Source organism: Dasypus novemcinctus, chromosome 17, assembly GCF_030445035.2.
Source record: "Dasypus novemcinctus isolate mDasNov1 chromosome 17, mDasNov1.1.hap2, whole genome shotgun sequence".
In the NCBI taxonomy this organism is placed as follows: Eukaryota; Metazoa; Chordata; class Mammalia; order Cingulata; family Dasypodidae; genus Dasypus; species Dasypus novemcinctus.
In genome coordinates, this window is record NC_080689.1 from 10,733,490 (window position 1) to 10,751,777 (window position 18,288).

The 18,288-nt window shown below is 56.4% G+C and overlaps 1 protein-coding gene and 1 long non-coding RNA gene across 4 annotated transcripts in view; one reads left to right on the top strand and one right to left on the bottom strand.

Moving 5' to 3' along the window:
* Positions 1–12,510, bottom strand: part of LOC101432510 (uncharacterized) — a 126,936-nt gene extending 114,426 nt beyond the window's left edge. Inside the window, exon 1 of one of the 3 annotated variants that reach the window (XR_011646080.1) lies at positions 12,262–12,510. This is a non-coding gene — a long non-coding RNA (uncharacterized lncRNA). Of the gene's footprint in view, positions 1–2,164; positions 2,303–12,261 lie in introns of those variants that run through there. The other 2 variants (XR_011646079.1, XR_011646078.1) reach the window with 2 other exon arrangements.
* A 2,172-nt stretch (positions 12,511–14,682) lies between these two features.
* Positions 14,683–17,770, top strand: POU3F3 (POU class 3 homeobox 3). The gene has a single exon (XM_058278260.1). The coding sequence runs from the start codon at positions 14,683–14,685 to the stop codon at positions 16,189–16,191; it is 1,509 nt and encodes a 502-aa protein (XP_058134243.1). The 3' UTR covers positions 16,192–17,770.
* The last annotated feature ends 518 nt before the right edge of the window (positions 17,771–18,288 follow it).

The following is an 18,288-nucleotide window of genomic DNA, read 5'->3' on the forward strand; positions in this document are numbered from 1 at the left end:
GACAATCTGTTATTAAATGTATTGTTTGTTAATCATAGAAGTTTGCTATATTGCACATGGGCATGTTAGATGCAAATGTATTCATTTGTGGCATGTATATATTTTGTTACATTATGTACATAAACATCTACCCTTGTGCATATGTATATTTACATCATGTATAAATATGTGTAGTATATTACCAAACTGTACTATACTTAAGGGTGAGGATGAGCTTCTGAGGATTCTCATACAATATTTTAGTTAAATGTTAACTGAGCGCTGCTGTGCTGCTGTGCATGAAAGTAATTAGTGGACTTTTTTTCCCCCCACAATCCCAAAGGTGGGGTATTTATAGACATAGTTTAGTTATTTGCTGTTTTCCAAAAAGTTAGTTATATAATTTTATGTCAAACTATGCCTTAAAAAATTGAAAGTGATGCCCTGCCCTTCCCCTCCTCTGAGGAAGGCTTATGGGTAAACAGTTCGATCGATGATTCAAAGAAGAGCTAAACTGTGCTTCTAAAAACAAAAGGTCATCAGTCTAAACACTAATATTTTAACTTTACCATTCTTCAATAAAATGTAGCTGTCTATAAATTATCTTATAAAAAGGAGCACTTGAAACTGTATCAAGACCCTGTGTAATGAGAGCCCTGGAGGTCACCTGTGAGCCTGCGTAAATGCTGCTTAGAGCCTATATCCGGACTAAGAGAACCTAAAAAGCACGATGGCCAAAAGTAAAACCATCTAAAATGAAGTAGATCCAAGAAGCAAAAAAATATTTACCACAGGTATTCCCAAATCCATTGAAAATGTTCAAATGCCTATTCTAGGGTAAAAAGGGAAGAGCTTCGAGTTTTTGTAAAGTTTCTTTTTAGAATCCAGTGAAACCAAGGGTAACAGAAATAGGGTTTGGCAATTGGGCTCAACTCTTCAGGGAAGGCAAGAAATGGTGAGCCCCCTTCTCTCGGCCCTCTTTCCCCTTTCCCCTTTGAGAGTTGAACAAACTTGATGGGATTGGGAGAGGGAAGAAGTCCCCGGGTAATGTTTTGAAAAAGTAAGAATTTAATTTGGCCCAAGTTTCCTTCTGCTAGTCTGTTTTTCTCCCTCCTCCCAAGAGATAATTGACAGCCCCTGCTTTATATGAAATTATGGAAATCACAGGATGGAGGAAAGGGGAGTCGTTTCAGAACTGAAAGAAAAGGTATGGGCTTCTTTTGCTTTCCTCGGAATATACCCCATGACTGGAAAGGAGCCAGGAATTCGCGGAGAGGCCGAGGAAAACGGCACACAATAGGGCCAGAACTCGTCGGCCAGGCAGACCCCCCCAAAACTGACTTGCGATTGGTTCCTACATCTTCTTTATGCGTCCAAAACGCCAAACGACCTCCGTGTACCCATATTTTAAGGCAAAGGCAGAGAGGAAGTAGATACACGACTCCCTAAAGCGGGGCTTCCCTGGGGATGAACCCCAGGCTGGATGATGAAAACGCTCTGGGTGACACTTCTCAGCGACCACGGTCCCTTCCAGCCCTACCCTCGCCCACGTGCGTCAGGGTGTCCCTGAATATTCCCGGACCACAAGGGGGATCTCTCTGCAATCAGATGGGAAGAAGGCGAAAGAGGGAGACGCGTGTGTAGAGAAACAAGATACAAAACACACTCTGCGGGGGCAGATTTAGATTTCAAGGCTGACAAGGTTACGTTTGCACCAACGCATCACGCAACGCCTCCTGCCCGGCCCTGCGCGCGCACCGCACTCACACGCACACACGCGCACGCACCCTCCTCCAAGCCGCTCCGCTCGCCAGACCGCAGGGCCCGCAGCCCCCCTCCGAGGCGCGCTCGCGGGGAGGTGAGGCGGCCCCGGGCGCCCGGCGGAGCCCCCGCGTGCGGAGGGTGGCGGCCCCCCGGGGGCGCAGAGGCGGCCGGGGCTCGGGAGCCGGCGGGCACGGCGGGCGGGCGCGGCGGGCGGCCGGGGCTGCGGGGCAGCGCGAGAGCCCGGCGGGCCGCACAGCCGGGCGGATCCCACGCTCGGCGCGGACCCAAGAGGCGGCCGGAGCGGAGCCCTAGAGCCGCCGTGGGAAGAGGGGGGTCGAGGACGCAGGACGCCGGCTGCCCTCCCCCCTTGCCCCGTCTCCATCCCTCTCTCCAGGTTCCCCTCCCGGTCCGCCTCTCTCACCGCCACTGGGAGCTCCCCCGTTTGGAAAACGCACGTGGAGACACGGCTCTGGCGGGGCCGCGTGTGCGGGAGCGCGCGGGCGGGCGTGGACGTGCGGACGCGGAGGCGCTGGAGAGCCACGCGGGCCCGCCCACGACCGCGCGAGGGACTGCGTCACCCGGAGAGGTGCGCGGGCCACCTCGCGGCGCAGGCCTCCGGGCCGCGCCTGCAGGGGGCGCGCGCGAGTCCGCGCCCCGCGTGGGGCCCGCCACGGAGCGCGGGAAGGAGTGGCGCGGACGGCGCAGGAGCTCGTTCCCTCGCGGCCCTTCAGACTGGGCCGGGCCGAGCCGGGGTAGCGACGGGGCTGCCCGGGGCCGGGGCCCCTCCCCGGGAGCGGATGGGGGCGCCCTCACACTTGGCGCTTCCGAGGGCCCGCCGCAGCCCGCGACCCCCGCGTCCCCGGCGGGCGCAGCGCGGGGTGCGCGGGGAAGGGGGCCTCTCGGTCGGTGGGCTTGACCTGACCGTGACTGTGGGATTGGAGGCGGCGAGGCTTCTTTTCCTCCGCTCACAGCCCCGCGCCGGGCGTTGGGAAGTTCCCTAACCCTTGCGGTTGCGGCTACGGCGGAGGAAATGCCACCCTCGCCACTCGGCAGGGAAGGGCCCGAAAGTGCCAGAAGGCTTGACAGCGGGCTCTGCCCGCGGCTGCCGGAGCGCTCGCCCCAGACGCACCCCACTCCCCTGGCCCAGAGGGGTGGAGGGCCCGGCCCCGCGAACCCCGGGCTGCGGGGGGGAGCGGCGCCAGCTGGGGGATCCGCCCGCGACGCCGCCCCGGGCCGCGGCCGCCTCGCGGCGCCGGAGCTCCGCGCGCCCCCCACGCCGCCTGCCCGAGAGGTGGGGGAGTGCGGGAGAGGGAGCCGAGCGCGGGCCTCGCTCCCGGAGGCACCAAGTTCACGTCCTCGCTCAACACCCGTCGGGGGAGCGGGGGGAACCCGGCCCAGAGCCCCCAGAACTGTGAGCTGGGCTGGGCACAGACCCCAGGCGCGCGCCCGGGGCCCGAAGCGCCCTCGAGGACACCTAATGGTGCGAAACCCCGACCCCGGCTGGTCCACATCGATTTCTTACTCCTGAGGTGCAGGTGAGGTTTGGGTGGGGACCGGTCAGGACCCAGCCCGCCCGCCGAGGCCAGAGGTGTGCGGGTTGTTGTTTTTTTAACCCCCATCTTATAAATGCGAGATTTTATCAGGCGGCACAGATGACTTAAAGCGTTCTATTTCTCCGCGATCCAATTTTATTAGGATTTACTCTCATTTGTGCTCGACTTCTCTGGGGAAATAATGCTTTGATTAATGTAATCCTGGCTCGGGATCCGCCACATGCCCCTCGCCCCTCTCCCAAGAGAAGGGGCCTGTTTGACAAACAATAACAGAGCAGCAACTCTTGCAATCTGCCCACACCTGGGGGGGGGGAGGCCTGGGGAGAGGGTGACCCTCGTTCCCACGTTGCTTGTTAAATGCAGTGGCGACAGGAGAGCCGCGGGCCCTACGGGGAGCGAACTTTCCAGAACGCAGAGCCCTGGGCTCCGCGCAGCGGGTGCTGACCGGGCAGGCTGGGCGCCCTCAGGGCCGCTCCCCGGGGAAGGGACCCCGCAGGGTGCGCGTGCGTGTGTGCGCGCCGGCTGTCCGCTTGCTCAGGGTGTCTGCCTCTTTGTCCCCCGCCACAGGCCTCGGCGGCGAGGATCCTCGCGCGGCCCGCGCTCAGCCCCGGACCCCGGCCCCGGCGCAGCGGAGCTCGGCCGCAGCGCCCACCCGCGGCCCCCGCAGCACCTCGAGAACGGATCTGGGGCTTCAAGCAGGCGCCGACCTGAGGAGCCCCGCAGCTTCCCAAACCGCTCCCGCAATCCTCGAGCGTGGGACCCAACGCAACGCCTCTCCACACACAGGCACCGCACACACGTACAGTAGGGGTCGGAGAGGCGCGTCCCCTGCCCGCTCACCCGCCTCGGAGGGAGAAGAGCTCGATTAGGGAAAGGAGGGAAGGAACGAAATCGCAAGTCGGCGGCGACCGCGACGCTCCCCCTCGTCCCCGTCGCCCCTGTCCCCACCCCCACCGTCCTGGCTCGGGGAGGGCGGAGACGCAGCGGAGGCGGAGAGGGGGTCCTGCCCTCCTCCGCGGGAACAAAGCCCGCCGCGGGAGCTCGCGGCCGCGCAGGGAGCCGGTGACAAAGGCGACCGGCCGCGCCAAGCACCGCGTCCTCGCTGCTGTAGGCGGGTGGGAAGGAGGGCCTGGAAGATGGGGTGCAAGTTGCACCCGATTTTCCCGAGGATGCAGCCTCTCGCTGCTGTTTACCCAATGACCTGTTACGGTGACTCAGCGTTTATCGCGCTCGCGCTCCAGCCCCACCCCACCCCCAGCTCGCTCTCTCTCTCTCGTCCCTTTTCTTTCCCCAGTTTTCTCCAACTCTCCCTCCTTTTTCCTCCATCTCATTTCATTTACCTTCTGCCCTTCGCCCTAAATCCTTCTTACCTCTTTTCCATAGAAAAACAATGCTAATTGGCCTTCTGAAGGCTGCTCTGGGGGCTGAATTAACAGGCTAAAAGACCTTACGGGACAATATTGGGGGGAGGGAATGGGCTCCTTTTAATTTTATTATGCAAACTGTGCTTTAAGTAAAATAGAATGCCTTTAGAAGGCAATGGAAGGTAGCGGAGCTCAGCCCTGGGGCCCCACAAATCGCCGCGGACTCGGAAGAAGCCTTCCTGATGCCCACAAATCACTGGAATGCGAGGGGAGGCGATGGACGGCGAAAGGAAGCGCCCCGCCACCGTGGAATGGGGGCCTCGGAGCGCTGGTGTCCCCAAGGCAAACCTTTCTGTGGAAAGTTCTAATCCTGAACAGCAACCTCTGGCCAGACTTCTGCAATAAGAATTGTAGTGTTTTCGAATTTAGGATACTTTAATAGTGCTTTTCTAAGTGAAACTTTATTTGTTGGGTTTTGTGATGTGAATTTAAAATAAAGGGAATCCAGCCTACGCCATTTGGACAATATATGCATTGACATCAGCGACTGTTTGCACCCTGATATACCATTTAAATAAGATTTTAGGTCTATCAAATAAACCACTGTAAGCCGGGGATCCTCCTCTTGGGCTTTACTGAGTAGTCGGGATTTAAAAAACAACAACTGGCGGGGGTGGGGGGTGGGGGGAGGGTGGGGGGGGTGAGCATTCATAGAAATAACTGACCCATAACTTTTAACTTGGGACAAACAAATCCGAGTTGCAATGAAGTTACAGTGAACAGAGTCACTGAATTCTAACCCCCTAAGTAACTTTACAAATATTTTTTAATTATACTGCTGCCAACCATGGTGTATTTGAAGTAACCAGTACCGAGGAATACACTTGGTACATATTTTAAAAGTGAACAACAGCCACACTGTCCTGAAAACCTCACTGAGCTTGACTGATCCAGGGTGGACAATGGCATGGGGCCGAGTCCAAGGAGGGAAGGGCAGTGAAGTGGGAGCTTCTGCAATCACCTCCCAGAACACAGGGCATGAGCACTGTTTGGGGGAAATGCCAAAAAGAACAGCCTGGCACACTGCAATCTCCACCCAGCTCCTCAGACAATAGCTAAGTTCAAATGTCAAAAAAAAATCATAATAAAAATCAGAGCTGCAAGAATTGTTTTCTGGTGTGCCACAGTTAGTCTCTTATCCATCACAAGATTACTTGGCTCCAGCCCAGAAAGGAGATGCTGTATAATGTAGAGGGAATGTTTAGGGTAGGGAGTGTCCCCGAAGGAGAAAAGAGCTCTATTCTGTTAGAACCACAAGCTCCAAAAACCCAACCATCCCTCTGTTAGAGCTCAGTTAATATTTCTGGGTTCTGTTTAAACACAAACACACACATATACATGGGAGAGAGAAAACACACACACACAACACAAAGCAACCCACCAGTGTGACCTTGCAATATTTTTCCAGCTAGGACATACCCACATGTTGTTGGTAATAAATCATCATCATCATCATCATCATCACCATCATCAACTCTCTGGTCAATCAGCTAGGCTCTATGTTATCTAGCCCTGTGAATTTTAATTTGAAGAAGACAATTGGGGGGGGGGAGCAGGCAAGAAGAGTCCATTACCGTGTGTCAGCTACTGCTTCCCTAGTCAGTGGAAGCTCTCATTACCAGACTCATCAGGTGCACGCCTGCAGTTAGAGTGAGCAAACTGTTGGAAATGGGTTGCTTGAAAAGCATCCCGTCAATGACCAACTGATTGTGCCTTCTCGATTTAGATACCACGGGCTGAAATGCCTTGTAGTTTAAAGCTGCCCCTAAAAGAATCAGAATGAAAGGTTCTTACTTAGGCTGAGAAATCACAGTGTCTTTAAATTTATAATTACTCCTCGAAAGCCATCTAAAAAAATAAGACCAAACCAAATGTGTGCTCCTTTCCTACAGATCGGATAAACCAGTTATCAACGTGGTCCAAATAACTGAAGGGAATCCATCAGTTAGCTTAAAAAAACTTAGCAAAATGAGAGCCAATTCATCCACTGCTAAGATGACAAATACTTATTTCCACCCAAATGCTACTGTTGAAGAGCCCTCTCTCTTGCCTATAGCGCAGTGTGGATTGTATGTTTTAACATTTTAATTTGTAACTATGAATCCAGGCAAGTGCGCTTCAGCACTGCAGCAGTATCAGAACACCTTCCTCTCAAATGGAAGCACATGAGTAAATACCCATTTTGTGTATTGCACATTTGACCCAGGTAATGTGCTTCATTCTCTCATTTGGCAAAGCAATTGCACCATCCCCAACAATTAAAAGTCTGTTGCTTTGCCCAGCACTTTGGATCTTAATTCATACACAGCTTGATTGTTTCCACCCCCAAATCATTACAGAATGCTAAAGTAGTCTCTAAAATGTCAGTCCTTCTAAAATTAACTTGTTGCTTTACTCAGAATTCTTATTTTCTGTTAACTTTTACCTTAGAGAACCTGGATCCCAGACATCATGATGGGCAAGCATTTTTTCTTTCGTTTTTTTTTTTAAGTACATTTGCAAAAAAAGAAAAGTGAGACAGTGATAGCAACAATCTCAGATCCCATAAGAAGTGAAGTTCTAAATATGTATAATTATTGCTTAACCAGTGTTTTTGCAAAATGCCTGATGAAGTATAAAAGTTCCCTCCTCCCTTCCCCCAGTACTGTTTAAATGCATTTAGCCGCCCGAGGCATGCAAAGTACGCTAAAGCTTTCAGACTTTTGTCCAGTTCATATGGATCTCCCTGAAAATCTTTTGTCTGAAATATCCAGAGAGCTGAAGAAAAAGCAATGTTTGGGCTCAGGTTACACAGTTTCCTCAGTTCTCCATTTTGTTTTATTAGCACAAACCTGACTGTACATTTCCTGACTCTAAATGTGAGAGCTTCTGGATGAAAATCATGGAATTAAAATGCTTTCCTTTGCTTATATTTATTTCCATAATCCCTCAACCCGCCTAGATGAAATATCATGTAAATTCAACGCCTGACTTTTAAAAGTTAGTTTCAAAGAAAAAATTCTCATGCCTGGAACCTGGCTGACTTCGAGTTCAGTTAGGAAGAATGGGGTGGCGTTCCCCTCTCTTGCCAAGCAACCTTAGAGCTTTCACGCCGTGTGCCCCGTCCTCACAGGCGCCGTGACACATTCACAGGTGCGTTCAACTACTGAACCGTGGAAGCCAGCTTCTTCTAGTCACTCATGGCTTCCCTTTCTTAGTCACGCTCTCCAAATCTCCTTGGGGAAAGTGTTAGTGACAAACTGACTAATTCCTCAGAACTGGTCAGGATTTGCCCTTCACTGTTCTAGGAACTTTTCCACACATCTCTTCTCATGCTTCGCCACAATAAAGTTCAGTCCTTATTGGTAGTTTATCTAAAAATCTCTGGGGCAGAAACCTTGTGCTCTGTTAAAACTTTTCTCCAACTGGGTTACGTGATAGTGTACTAGAAAGTTTCAAGCCCACAGTTACTTCTACCAGACAGCTATTTTGTATTTTACATTCCTTCTGAAGGATAAATTCCAAACATTTCCCAAATCATAGGCACGACCAAGAATTAACCTAGACATTAAATATCAAAGGGAGTAAAGGAGTTCCTGGAGGCCTTGGCTAAATCTCCAGGGACTTGAGTTTTATTTAGAAGTCAGTGTATGCATCACGTTGTAGAACGTTCATTATTTAACAGGTCTTCCTTAACATTTTGTTTTCTTAACCGTGTCCCAAAAAAAAAAAAAAATACAGCCTGAAAGGTAGCTACGTAAGCAGCCTACTAAATATCCCTAAAAATAATTTTTTCAAGTGTTCCTGTTTTCACAGCCCAAGTCTGATTTCCAGTCCTATCTATATATACTCCACTGAGAGAACCCGGGTGAATACTTTTTGAACTGTTTTTCTTTCAGGGCCATTTCACAGACACTGGGGGGTGGGGAGGTCATTGTCCTCATATTTAAAAACCCTGTATTATGCAGTGTATTCACTCTGCACTGTGAATATGCATAGAAAGGTAGGGGTGGTTTGTTCCTTTGGCAAGTTTGCAGGAGCAGATTTGCTTTTGAAACGGCTACATTTTACACAGTACCGGCAAAGGCGAGTCAGTGCGCCCCCTGCTGACATGTCAATAGTGCTACGCCCGAGCACTTCCAAAGTTTATTTTGTTCAGTAAACCGTGTCATATAAAATTAACAACAACCAATAAAATTAGCTTATATGTTTCAACTGTAAAAGTCCAAAACAAAATAAAGCTAGTTTTAGTGGTGCTAGAAATCTCTAGCTTGGCTTCTTCTCTTTGGCTGAACCAAGGTCCTTTTATCTAAAGCCCAGTGCACAAACATATAGCTTAATGTGACTAGTGTTCTTCCTTTTATTTCTTTCTCTATGGCAACCAATATGCTCTGCTCAGAAATGTTCCCCATCAAGGAAACAAATGATCTTCAGGGAGCAGCGCTATATGGCATCTGATCCAATGGAGCACACAGAGTTAACCCCAGTCAAAAGCGACGCTGCCGAGCACGTAAACAAGGAGGGGAAAACGGCGATTCTTGCCCCCCTCCCCATCTGAAGCCTCTTCCTCTTCGTTACAAACCATTTCCTTGATTTGGCATCAACTGTTACCAAAGAAATTACCAATTCTAAATTGCAAGGTGTTCTGTGTGCAAAAGTGTAATAAAATTCTAGCCATTTGATCCCCCGCCCCCCAACACCCCAGATGCGGCTTCCTTTAAAAGAATAGAACCCAGAAGCTTTTAAAAAGCTTCTCCAGCCTTTTTAACTGAGGTAAGGCACTCAAGGGGGCCTGGACTTGGCCTGTTTCATCCAGCCATATTTATTTAATGGCACCTAGCAAGTAACTGCACCCTCAATTTTTACAAATCCCAGGGGCAGGGGGGAGGGGGGACAGTGAGGCCAAGGCAGGCTGTCAAAACTGGAAAACAAAGTAAAATCTAGGTTGTGATGCTAAAGCTCCAGCCTCTTTGGGAATAAAATGTGGAGATGTCCTGGTTAGTTTTGATTGATCACACTCATTCTGATGGGCTTTCACGACCCAACTGGGAGACTGCGGCTAACCGCCTGCTCCCCAGACGCAGCATTAACCAGGGTGCACCCACTTCCTGCCTCTTCTTCCTCCCCGGCTTCCTTCTCCTCCAGCTCTCTGCTTTCCCTTTGCCAAGACCCCCCCCCCCCACTCCAGCCCTCTGCTCTCAGCAGGAGTCCCCCTACCCTAATTCCGGGCAAGCACGTACAGTTCGCCACATCACCACTGGCTACAGAAAGAGGTTTCTTTCCCTCTAGTTCCAATTATCTGGGAAAGAAATAAAAACATTCCAAAACGAGAAATGTTTATAATCCTGCATACTTTTTAAAGGGCTCTTTTATTCTCACAATCAGCAATTAAAATTAATATTACCACCCCCAAGAGTAAAGTACCACCACCAAAGAATTGCTTTGCTATGGAGGGCTTTGGAATGAGTCCGTCTTTTTATGTCATCTTTTAGCCGGGTTAGTTTTGTTTTTATTTTACCCTACACACACACACACACACACACACACACACACACACACACAGTTTCCCTTCCTTCAAACAGTGCTCTATGAACCCTCTCTTGTCCCAAGCAATGAAAATAATCTCCCAAACCTACAAATACATACATATATACATACATACACGGGAAAGGAGGGGAAGAAAAAGAAAGCAGGGAAAGAAAATGGAAAACACTTACCGAGCAAACTTCCCGGGTTAGAGTTTTAAAGGAAAGATGGCTTATTTTTGGCCTTAAGTAAGTTGACTGAGGGGTGGGGGGAGACATATTCTCAACTCCTCAGAACCGATGCATCCTTAGCCTTCCCTTAACACCGAGTCCTCTAAGCCCAGCTCTCCACTAGTCTATTATTTTCACCAAAATATATGAAAATGTATGCAAATGAAAATCAGCACTAACTGTTCTCCCCTTGTTATATACTTTGGATTTTTTTTTCCCCAGACAAAACAATCACACTCGGCAAAGGGAGGGGGCGGATGGGGTGGGGCGGGGGGGGGGGGGTGTTGCGGGAGAAGGGAGGCTGGGGAGCGCCTCCGGAACCCAGTACGAGGAGAGCGGGGCCGAAGAAGGGGACAGACCACGCAACAGAAGTCTATTTCTGTTACCGAGGAGCACGGTGGTTTGGGGGGCTTCCCATCGGCGCACACACCCTCCTTGAAAAGAAAGAAAGTGGATCTGTTTGCAGAGGCACTATCACGTTTCATCAGGCCACCTGAGACTGCTTTTGAAAGCGTGTACTGTGAAATTCATAGCAGTAATTTAGACAAAATCCTCACTGTATATTAATGAAAGGCGGCCCCATGGCTCTGTTCCTATCCTCCCCATTCAGTGTAAACAAAACCACGAGACTCTCCGGGTTTTTGAGCCGGATCCAAGCAAAATCGGCAGGAAAGGAAAACACGGGGTGCTGGCACCGACTATTCAAACGTCTGCACCTGGAGATCTCAGATTTATTCAATGAAATCTGTGTTCCATCTTTTATATATACATACACGCATCCATAAATCCAAAAAGAGACCTTGGGGGGACGCAGGGGGAGGACAAATCAGTTCTGTTTGGGGTCGGGCGGCCGCTGTCTTTCCAGATCTACACCTTGGGCAAGAATGGCTTGGCTCCAACCTACGTACGAAGACATCTCCCCCGGCAAACTGGAGTTGGACGAAATCCTACCCAAATCCTACGCGCCCACGGCTAAGCTCGAGCCCACGCCACGGTTGCGGGGCTGCGGCGGGGCTGGAGGGCTCGACTTTTCACTGAGCTCCCCTGCCGGTGCTCGGCCGAGGAACTATACCTCGGGAAGGCAGGCCCGGCCGGTTCTCGTGTGCCTCGGAACACGGCCGCCGCTCCGCAGCTCCGTCCCGGGCCACCGCGTCGGCCGCCCGCGCCGCCGGGGCTCGGGACTGCCCGCAGCCGGGGCCGGCGGGGGGGGGGGGGGCGGCGGCGGGCGCGGGGAGGGCGCCCCCGCAGCAAGGGGGGGGCGTGCGGTGCACGCACACGCCCCCTCCTTAAGAACGAAGCATTTATTGAATGTCCGAGCTGGGTTGGTTCATTGGAAATCCCCGAGGAGGGCTCAATTTGCCCTTGTTTTCGTTGCCACTTTCTCTTTTTTCTTGGTTCGCTGAGGCTCCTCGGTGCCGCGTTTCCGCTTGGCCGCGTCTGCCCACCCCCCGCCCGCCCGCCCGCCACCCCCTCTTCGCCTGCCTCCCCGGCGCGCTCCCCCTCCCGGCCCCCTTAACCCTTTCAGGCCGGCTGGGGCCAGGCCAGCGTAGCGCCGGGCGCCGCCGGCCCCAGCCCGCCGGCGGGCCCCGGGCGAAACGGAAAAGCCTGGAAGCGCCACCCTCCGGACCCCGGCGAGCGAGCCCGACCCCGCCACAGACCAAGATCGCGCCGAAAATAACCCTGACCAATCCCACTGCACACACACTGTCAGCGGCGGCGCGGCGGAGGGCCAGGCCCCGGCGCCCCCGGCCCCGGGGGCCGGCGGCCGCGGGGGTCCCTCCAACCACTGGGCGCGAAGACACTTACAGGATGTACCCACGGGGCCAGGTCGGGCTGGTGGGTGTTCACATCCACCGTGCGGCTCCGCTGACCAGCACCCTCCAAACTCGCAAGGGCACGCGCGCCACTCGTCGGGATCCCAGAGGCGGGGGGAGGCGGGGAGGGGGGAGAGGGGGTGAGCGGGGGTAGGGGGAGAGCGCGAGCAGCCGCGGGGAGCCGGCCGGCCGGCCCGCGCGGGCCCCGCGCAGCTCCCGCGCCGCAGGCTTCCCAGCTGCTGGCATCCGCGAACTTAAACAAAGGGCGCCGCCGCCCGCGCCCCGCGCCGGCGGAAAGTTGCGGTGGCCGACCCGCCGGGAGCCCCGCCGCGATCCGCGCCTCGGGCCCGGCCAGCCCCCTCTGCGCACCCCCACCGCGACGGAGCCGGGGCCGGCGGGCGAAGGGAAGAGGACCCTTGGAAGTCCCCGGGGACACCTCTGTCCCTGGGGATCCGCGAGAAGGTGCAGCCGATGCGCCGCGCGCCCCGCCAGTCTCTGGCAGCGCAGGGCCAGCGGGACGCTGTGTTGGGTGGGGCGGGTAGGTGGCTCTGGGTCCCCGATCGGTCGCCCTCCGCCGGGTCCTCTCCCCTCCTCTCCCCTCGCCCCCGCCCTGACCCTCTTCCTCTCCTTTCTTCCCGGCTCTCGGGCCCATGGCGACCGCCCAGAGCCGCCGAGGGAGCGCCCACGTCTCGGCCGGACACTAAGAGTTAAGATGTGGCGGAGGGGGCCTGCGGGCGCCGCGCGGGGAGGGGACAGGGACGAGGGGGAGGGCGCGCGGGGTGTGTGTGTGGGGGGCGCCGGCTCTCCAGCTCCGACGACGCTTTGCCTAAATTAAAAAGCAACCAATCGGAACGGCCGGAAGGGGGGCCGCGCGCCCGGAGCCAGTCATTCGGCGGCTGCCAATCACGCAGCGGGTAGCCAATCAGCGGGGGCCCTGGCGCTCGACTTCCTTGTATTTGGGAAAGTGTGGTGGTGGGTGCGCGCTCTCGGCGGAGGGTAAACATTCGACAGTCCCCGCTCGGAGAGGGAGGGACAGAGAGCGAACTGTCAGATCGGAGGCAGAGCGGGCGAGCGAGCAGGAGGGAGGGCGCGGGCACGGGAGCGAGGGAGCGAGAGCGCGAAAGAGGGCGCCGAGCTGGGCTGCGGCTGCAACGGCTCCCCGCACGGCCCGCGCCTGCACCGCCGCCGCCGCCAGGGCACCCTCCCCGCCGCGCAGCGTGCCCGCCGGAGTTGCCTGTCCCCCCCGGACCCCCTATATGCACACACACACCACCTCCACCCATGCACTCGGCTTCCTCCTCCTGCAGCCAACGGCCGGGACCAAAATAAAACACCCACCCCAACCGTCGGCGGCCAGGTAACCGAGCGATCAGACCTCGCTTTCCTTCTCCGGGGCCGTGGTGGTTTTTTGTGTTTTTTTTTTTCTGCCATTGCCTCCTTTCTGCCCCCAAGGAAAGATGTCGCATCAGACTGTGACTGTTGCGAGGAGAATGAGAAAGGACTCTTGTTTCAGAGGCGACCGAGAGCTCCGGCAATAGCAACTTCGGAGACATGCAGCCCCGCCAGAAGTTTTCCTAGGACCGCACAAAACTTGCCACGGGAGGACCCGAGGGGCAGGGCAGGAGCCAGCCTCCCCTCTCCGCGCACGCGAGCCGCCGGCAGCCCCGCGCCGTCCAGGAGGGAAAAAGTTTTCCTGCGCCAAGGGAGGAGGCCAGTGCCATGCGTTCCTGAGGCGGACCGCGCGCCGGCCGGCGAGGAGCGGGGCCGGGGACCGAGCGCACGTCCGCAGGCGAGGAAGGCGAGCCCCGCGGCTTTCTTTGTTGTCTCCGGCGAGCCCCGCACTTAACAGGTGAACTGAGCCCCCCGCGCCGGGGCAGAGTCCACGCGCGCCCTGCGCCCGGGAGGCGGCGCGGGAGCCAGCGCGCGCCCAGGAAGAGTGGACCTAGCGCGGGTCCCCTCCCCGCCCGGCGAGGCCCGCTGGAGCCAGCCAGGCGCGCCGGGGCCGGGGGGGCGCCACGACCCTCCCTGAAGGGGGCGGCCACGGAGGGCGCCCCGAGGAGAAGCGAGCCCCCCGCCCCAGAGCGCTGCTGCTGCTGCTGCTGCCTCGGCGGCGGCCGCTGACCGAGGCCAGGCGGCGACCCCCGCACCCTGCCGAGCGGCGGTGCCGTTGCAGCTGCAGCCGGGGGCCGCGGCGGCGGCGGCGGCGGGGGCGGAGGCGGAGGCGGAGGCGGAGGCGGAGGCGGCGGCGCAGGCGGCGGGGCCGGCGGGGGCCCGGCGCGGGGGAGGGGGCGGCCGGGGGGGAGGCCGAGCGGCCAGGCCGGGGGGCGCGGCGGCGGCGGCGGCAGCGGCCGCGGCTGCGGCTGCGGCGGCGGCGGCGGTGGTGGCGGCGGTGGGGTGGCGGGAGCGGAGCGGCATGGCCACGGCGGCTTCTAACCCCTACCTGCCGGGGAACAGCCTGCTGGCGGCCGGCTCCATCGTGCACTCGGACGCGGCGGGGGCCGGCGGCGGCGGCGGCGGCGGGGGGGGCGGCGGCGGCGGCGGCGCGGGGGGCGGCGGCGGCGGCATGCAGCCGGGCAGCGCCGCCGTGACCTCGGGCGCCTACCGGGGGGACCCGTCCTCCGTCAAGATGGTCCAGAGCGACTTCATGCAGGGGGCCATGGCCGCCAGCAACGGCGGCCATATGCTGAGCCACGCGCACCAGTGGGTCACCGCCCTGCCCCACGCCGCCGCCGCCGCCGCCGCCGCCGCCGCCGCCGCCGTGGAAGCGAGCTCGCCGTGGTCCGGCAGCGCCGTGGGCCTGGCCGGCAGCCCCCAGCAGCCGCCGCAGCCGCCGCCGCCGCCCCCGCAGGGCCCCGACGTGAAGGGCGGCGCCGGGCGCGACGACCTGCACGCGGGCACCGCGCTGCACCACCGCGGGCCGCCGCACCTCGGGCCCCCGCCGCCTCCCCCGCACCAGGGCCACCCGGGCGGCTGGGGCGCCGCCGCCGCCGCCGCCGCCGCCGCTGCCGCCGCCGCCGCCGCCGCGCACCTCCCGTCCATGGCCGGGGGCCAGCAGCCGCCGCCGCAGAGCCTGCTCTACTCGCAGCCCGGGGGCTTCACGGTGAACGGCATGCTGAGCGCGCCCCCCGGGCCCGGCGGCGGCGGCGGCGGCGGCGGCGCGGGCGGCGGCGGCCAGAGCCTGGTGCACCCGGGGCTGGTGCGCGGGGACACGCCCGAGCTGGCCGAGCACCACCACCACCACCACCACCACGCGCACCCGCACCCGCCGCACCCGCACCACGCGCAGGGGCCCCCGCACCACGGCGGCGGCGGCGGCGGCGCGGGGCCCGGACTCAACAGCCACGACCCGCACTCGGACGAGGACACGCCGACCTCGGACGACCTGGAGCAGTTCGCCAAGCAGTTCAAGCAGCGCCGCATCAAGCTGGGCTTCACGCAGGCCGACGTGGGGCTGGCGCTGGGCACGCTCTACGGCAACGTGTTCTCGCAGACCACCATCTGCCGCTTCGAGGCCCTGCAGCTGAGCTTCAAGAACATGTGCAAGCTCAAGCCGCTGCTGAACAAGTGGCTGGAGGAGGCGGACTCGAGCACCGGCAGCCCCACCAGCATCGACAAGATCGCGGCGCAGGGCCGCAAGCGCAAGAAGCGGACCTCCATCGAGGTGAGCGTCAAGGGCGCGCTCGAGAGCCACTTCCTCAAGTGCCCCAAGCCCTCGGCGCAGGAGATCACCAACCTGGCCGACAGCCTGCAGCTCGAGAAGGAGGTGGTGCGGGTCTGGTTCTGCAACCGGCGCCAGAAGGAGAAGCGCATGACGCCGCCCGGCATCCAGCAGCAGACGCCCGAGGACGTCTACTCGCAGGTGGGCGCCGTGAGCGCCGACACGCCGCCGCCGCACCACGGGCTGCAGACGAGCGTGCAGTGAGGGCCAGGGGCGCCGAGCGCAAGAGGGCCGCCGCCGCCGCCACCTCCTCCGCAGCTGCCGTCAGCACCGCCGCCGCCACCGCCGCACCGACCGCGGACCCAGCTGTCACCCGGCCCGGGTCGGCCGCCGCGTTCCCCTCCGCCCAAAGACAGGCATGCCCACCCTTGGAGGAGAAAGGAGAGAGAGACGGACCCCGGAGAGTTGTTTTTTGTTTTTTTTTTTTTTTTTGAAGCTCAAGAAAGGGGAGGGGGCCAAAAAAAAAAAAAGCATACTAAATACCCAGACTCTTTTATATATCCGTATATATACATAACAACGAACGAAAACCGCAAGAGAAAAAGGGGGCGATCACGATATCTCGTTTATGCTGTGGTGGTGTTTCGTTATTGTTTTTTTAAAGAAGGGTGAAGATGCCTGATGCACCAAAACTGCACTCCTGAGATTTGTCCCCACCCCGAGGCGACCTGTGTGGCAGCCGTGGACAACACCTGCCTCAGCCTCTCCTCCTAAAAAAAAAAAATATTTAAAAGCCGCCCTCTTTCCACCCCCTCCCTGCAAAGGGCTGTCTGAAGTGATTCGCGGAAGATTGCTTTTCTGGGAGCGGCCTGGAAAGAAAATAGAAGTATTGGGTTTGAGCAGGGGATGACCCTCTGTGCCCCGGGACCCTCTTTTTCTTGGCCATATGAAAGTCATCTGGGGACAAGCAGAAATCGACCATGAAATGGGAGGGGGGAGGATCTGTCTCCAGGAGAAGGAAATACTCACCGTTTATGAGATGAACAGACTGGAAAGGCAAGCCAAAAGGAAAAGGAAGAAGTATCCTCCAAGTACCCTTGGAAATCAAAGCATCTCTAACGAGCCGAGGGATGGGGAAGGGAAAAGGGGGCGTCGGTCGAGGAGTGGCGAGAGCTTCCCGGGCCGTGTCGCAGGCCCCGGCGGGCAGACTGGGCTCGCAGCGAGGGCACAGCCAGCGAGGCCGCCGAGGGAGGCCCGGCCGGCCGACCCTGGCGCTGACGGCCGCCGCTCGGGATGCACGGACGATGCCTCAAATTTCCACCGCTAATATTTTTTTTATTAATATTTTTTATTTTTTATTTCCGGACTGACTCAGATCAAGGGATTTAGAAAGACTGAGCACCTGCCGCTGCACTTCTCCGGACTTCACTTCTCAATCCATTGCCAACTTTGATTGAATGGGTGCTGTGGAGGTGATTATATAATGCTGCCCTTTCCAAGCAGTGTTTTTGGTAGGTTTTAATAAACAGACTTTTCAAAAGACGGCAATATAGAATTGTTAGATCCGTTGTTGATCTAAAAATATTTGCTTTATATTTTCATTAAATGACTTCTTTTAATATTTTATTCAGAATACTTATGAACTGCTGCAAAACGGTAATTTATTTTTCCCCAGATCTTGTATTACGTGTTTTTTTCAGACGAGCACAAATCAAAATGAAATGAAAATATGGACAGTTGTTAGGTAATAAGGGTATCTTTTGATGTGATAATTTGATTGTAATTTAATTTGAGTAGTGATTCCGTAAGAGCTGATCGAGAAAATAAATTTGTTAGAATGAAATAGTCTGTGTCTGATGCGTAAACACTGTGTGGGAAGAAGAGTTCTTTAGAAAATATTTTTTTACTGATGCAAATCCTTAATGATAACATTGAGGAGGTAGAACTTTCCCCTCTTAGGGTATCTTTGGAAATCTGGAGTAAAGGACAGACACTACAGAAACAGCTAGTATTTTAATATAGTTGTCACTCCTTGTTAATCTGTAAGTTTCACAATATTTTCCTCTCCCCTAATTTTAGGGGGTGATTTTAGTGGGTAGGTGAGGTTGTCTAAATGCCATCCCTTCTCTTGGAGACACCTGTGTTCTTTACCAGAAGACTGAGCATCACCAGTAAAACTGTGCCAACTGGTTATTATGGGTTCAGATTGAGCCCTCTCTCCTCCCCTGCCCCCCTCCCCTCAAAGTTTAGCCTCTCTTGTCTCCACCATATTACTGTCTCTTTCCTTTTCAATTGTGAAGGATAGCTTTCAGGTTCATAGAATATTTTTATGTGGGTTATCATTTTCCATTAATAACTCAA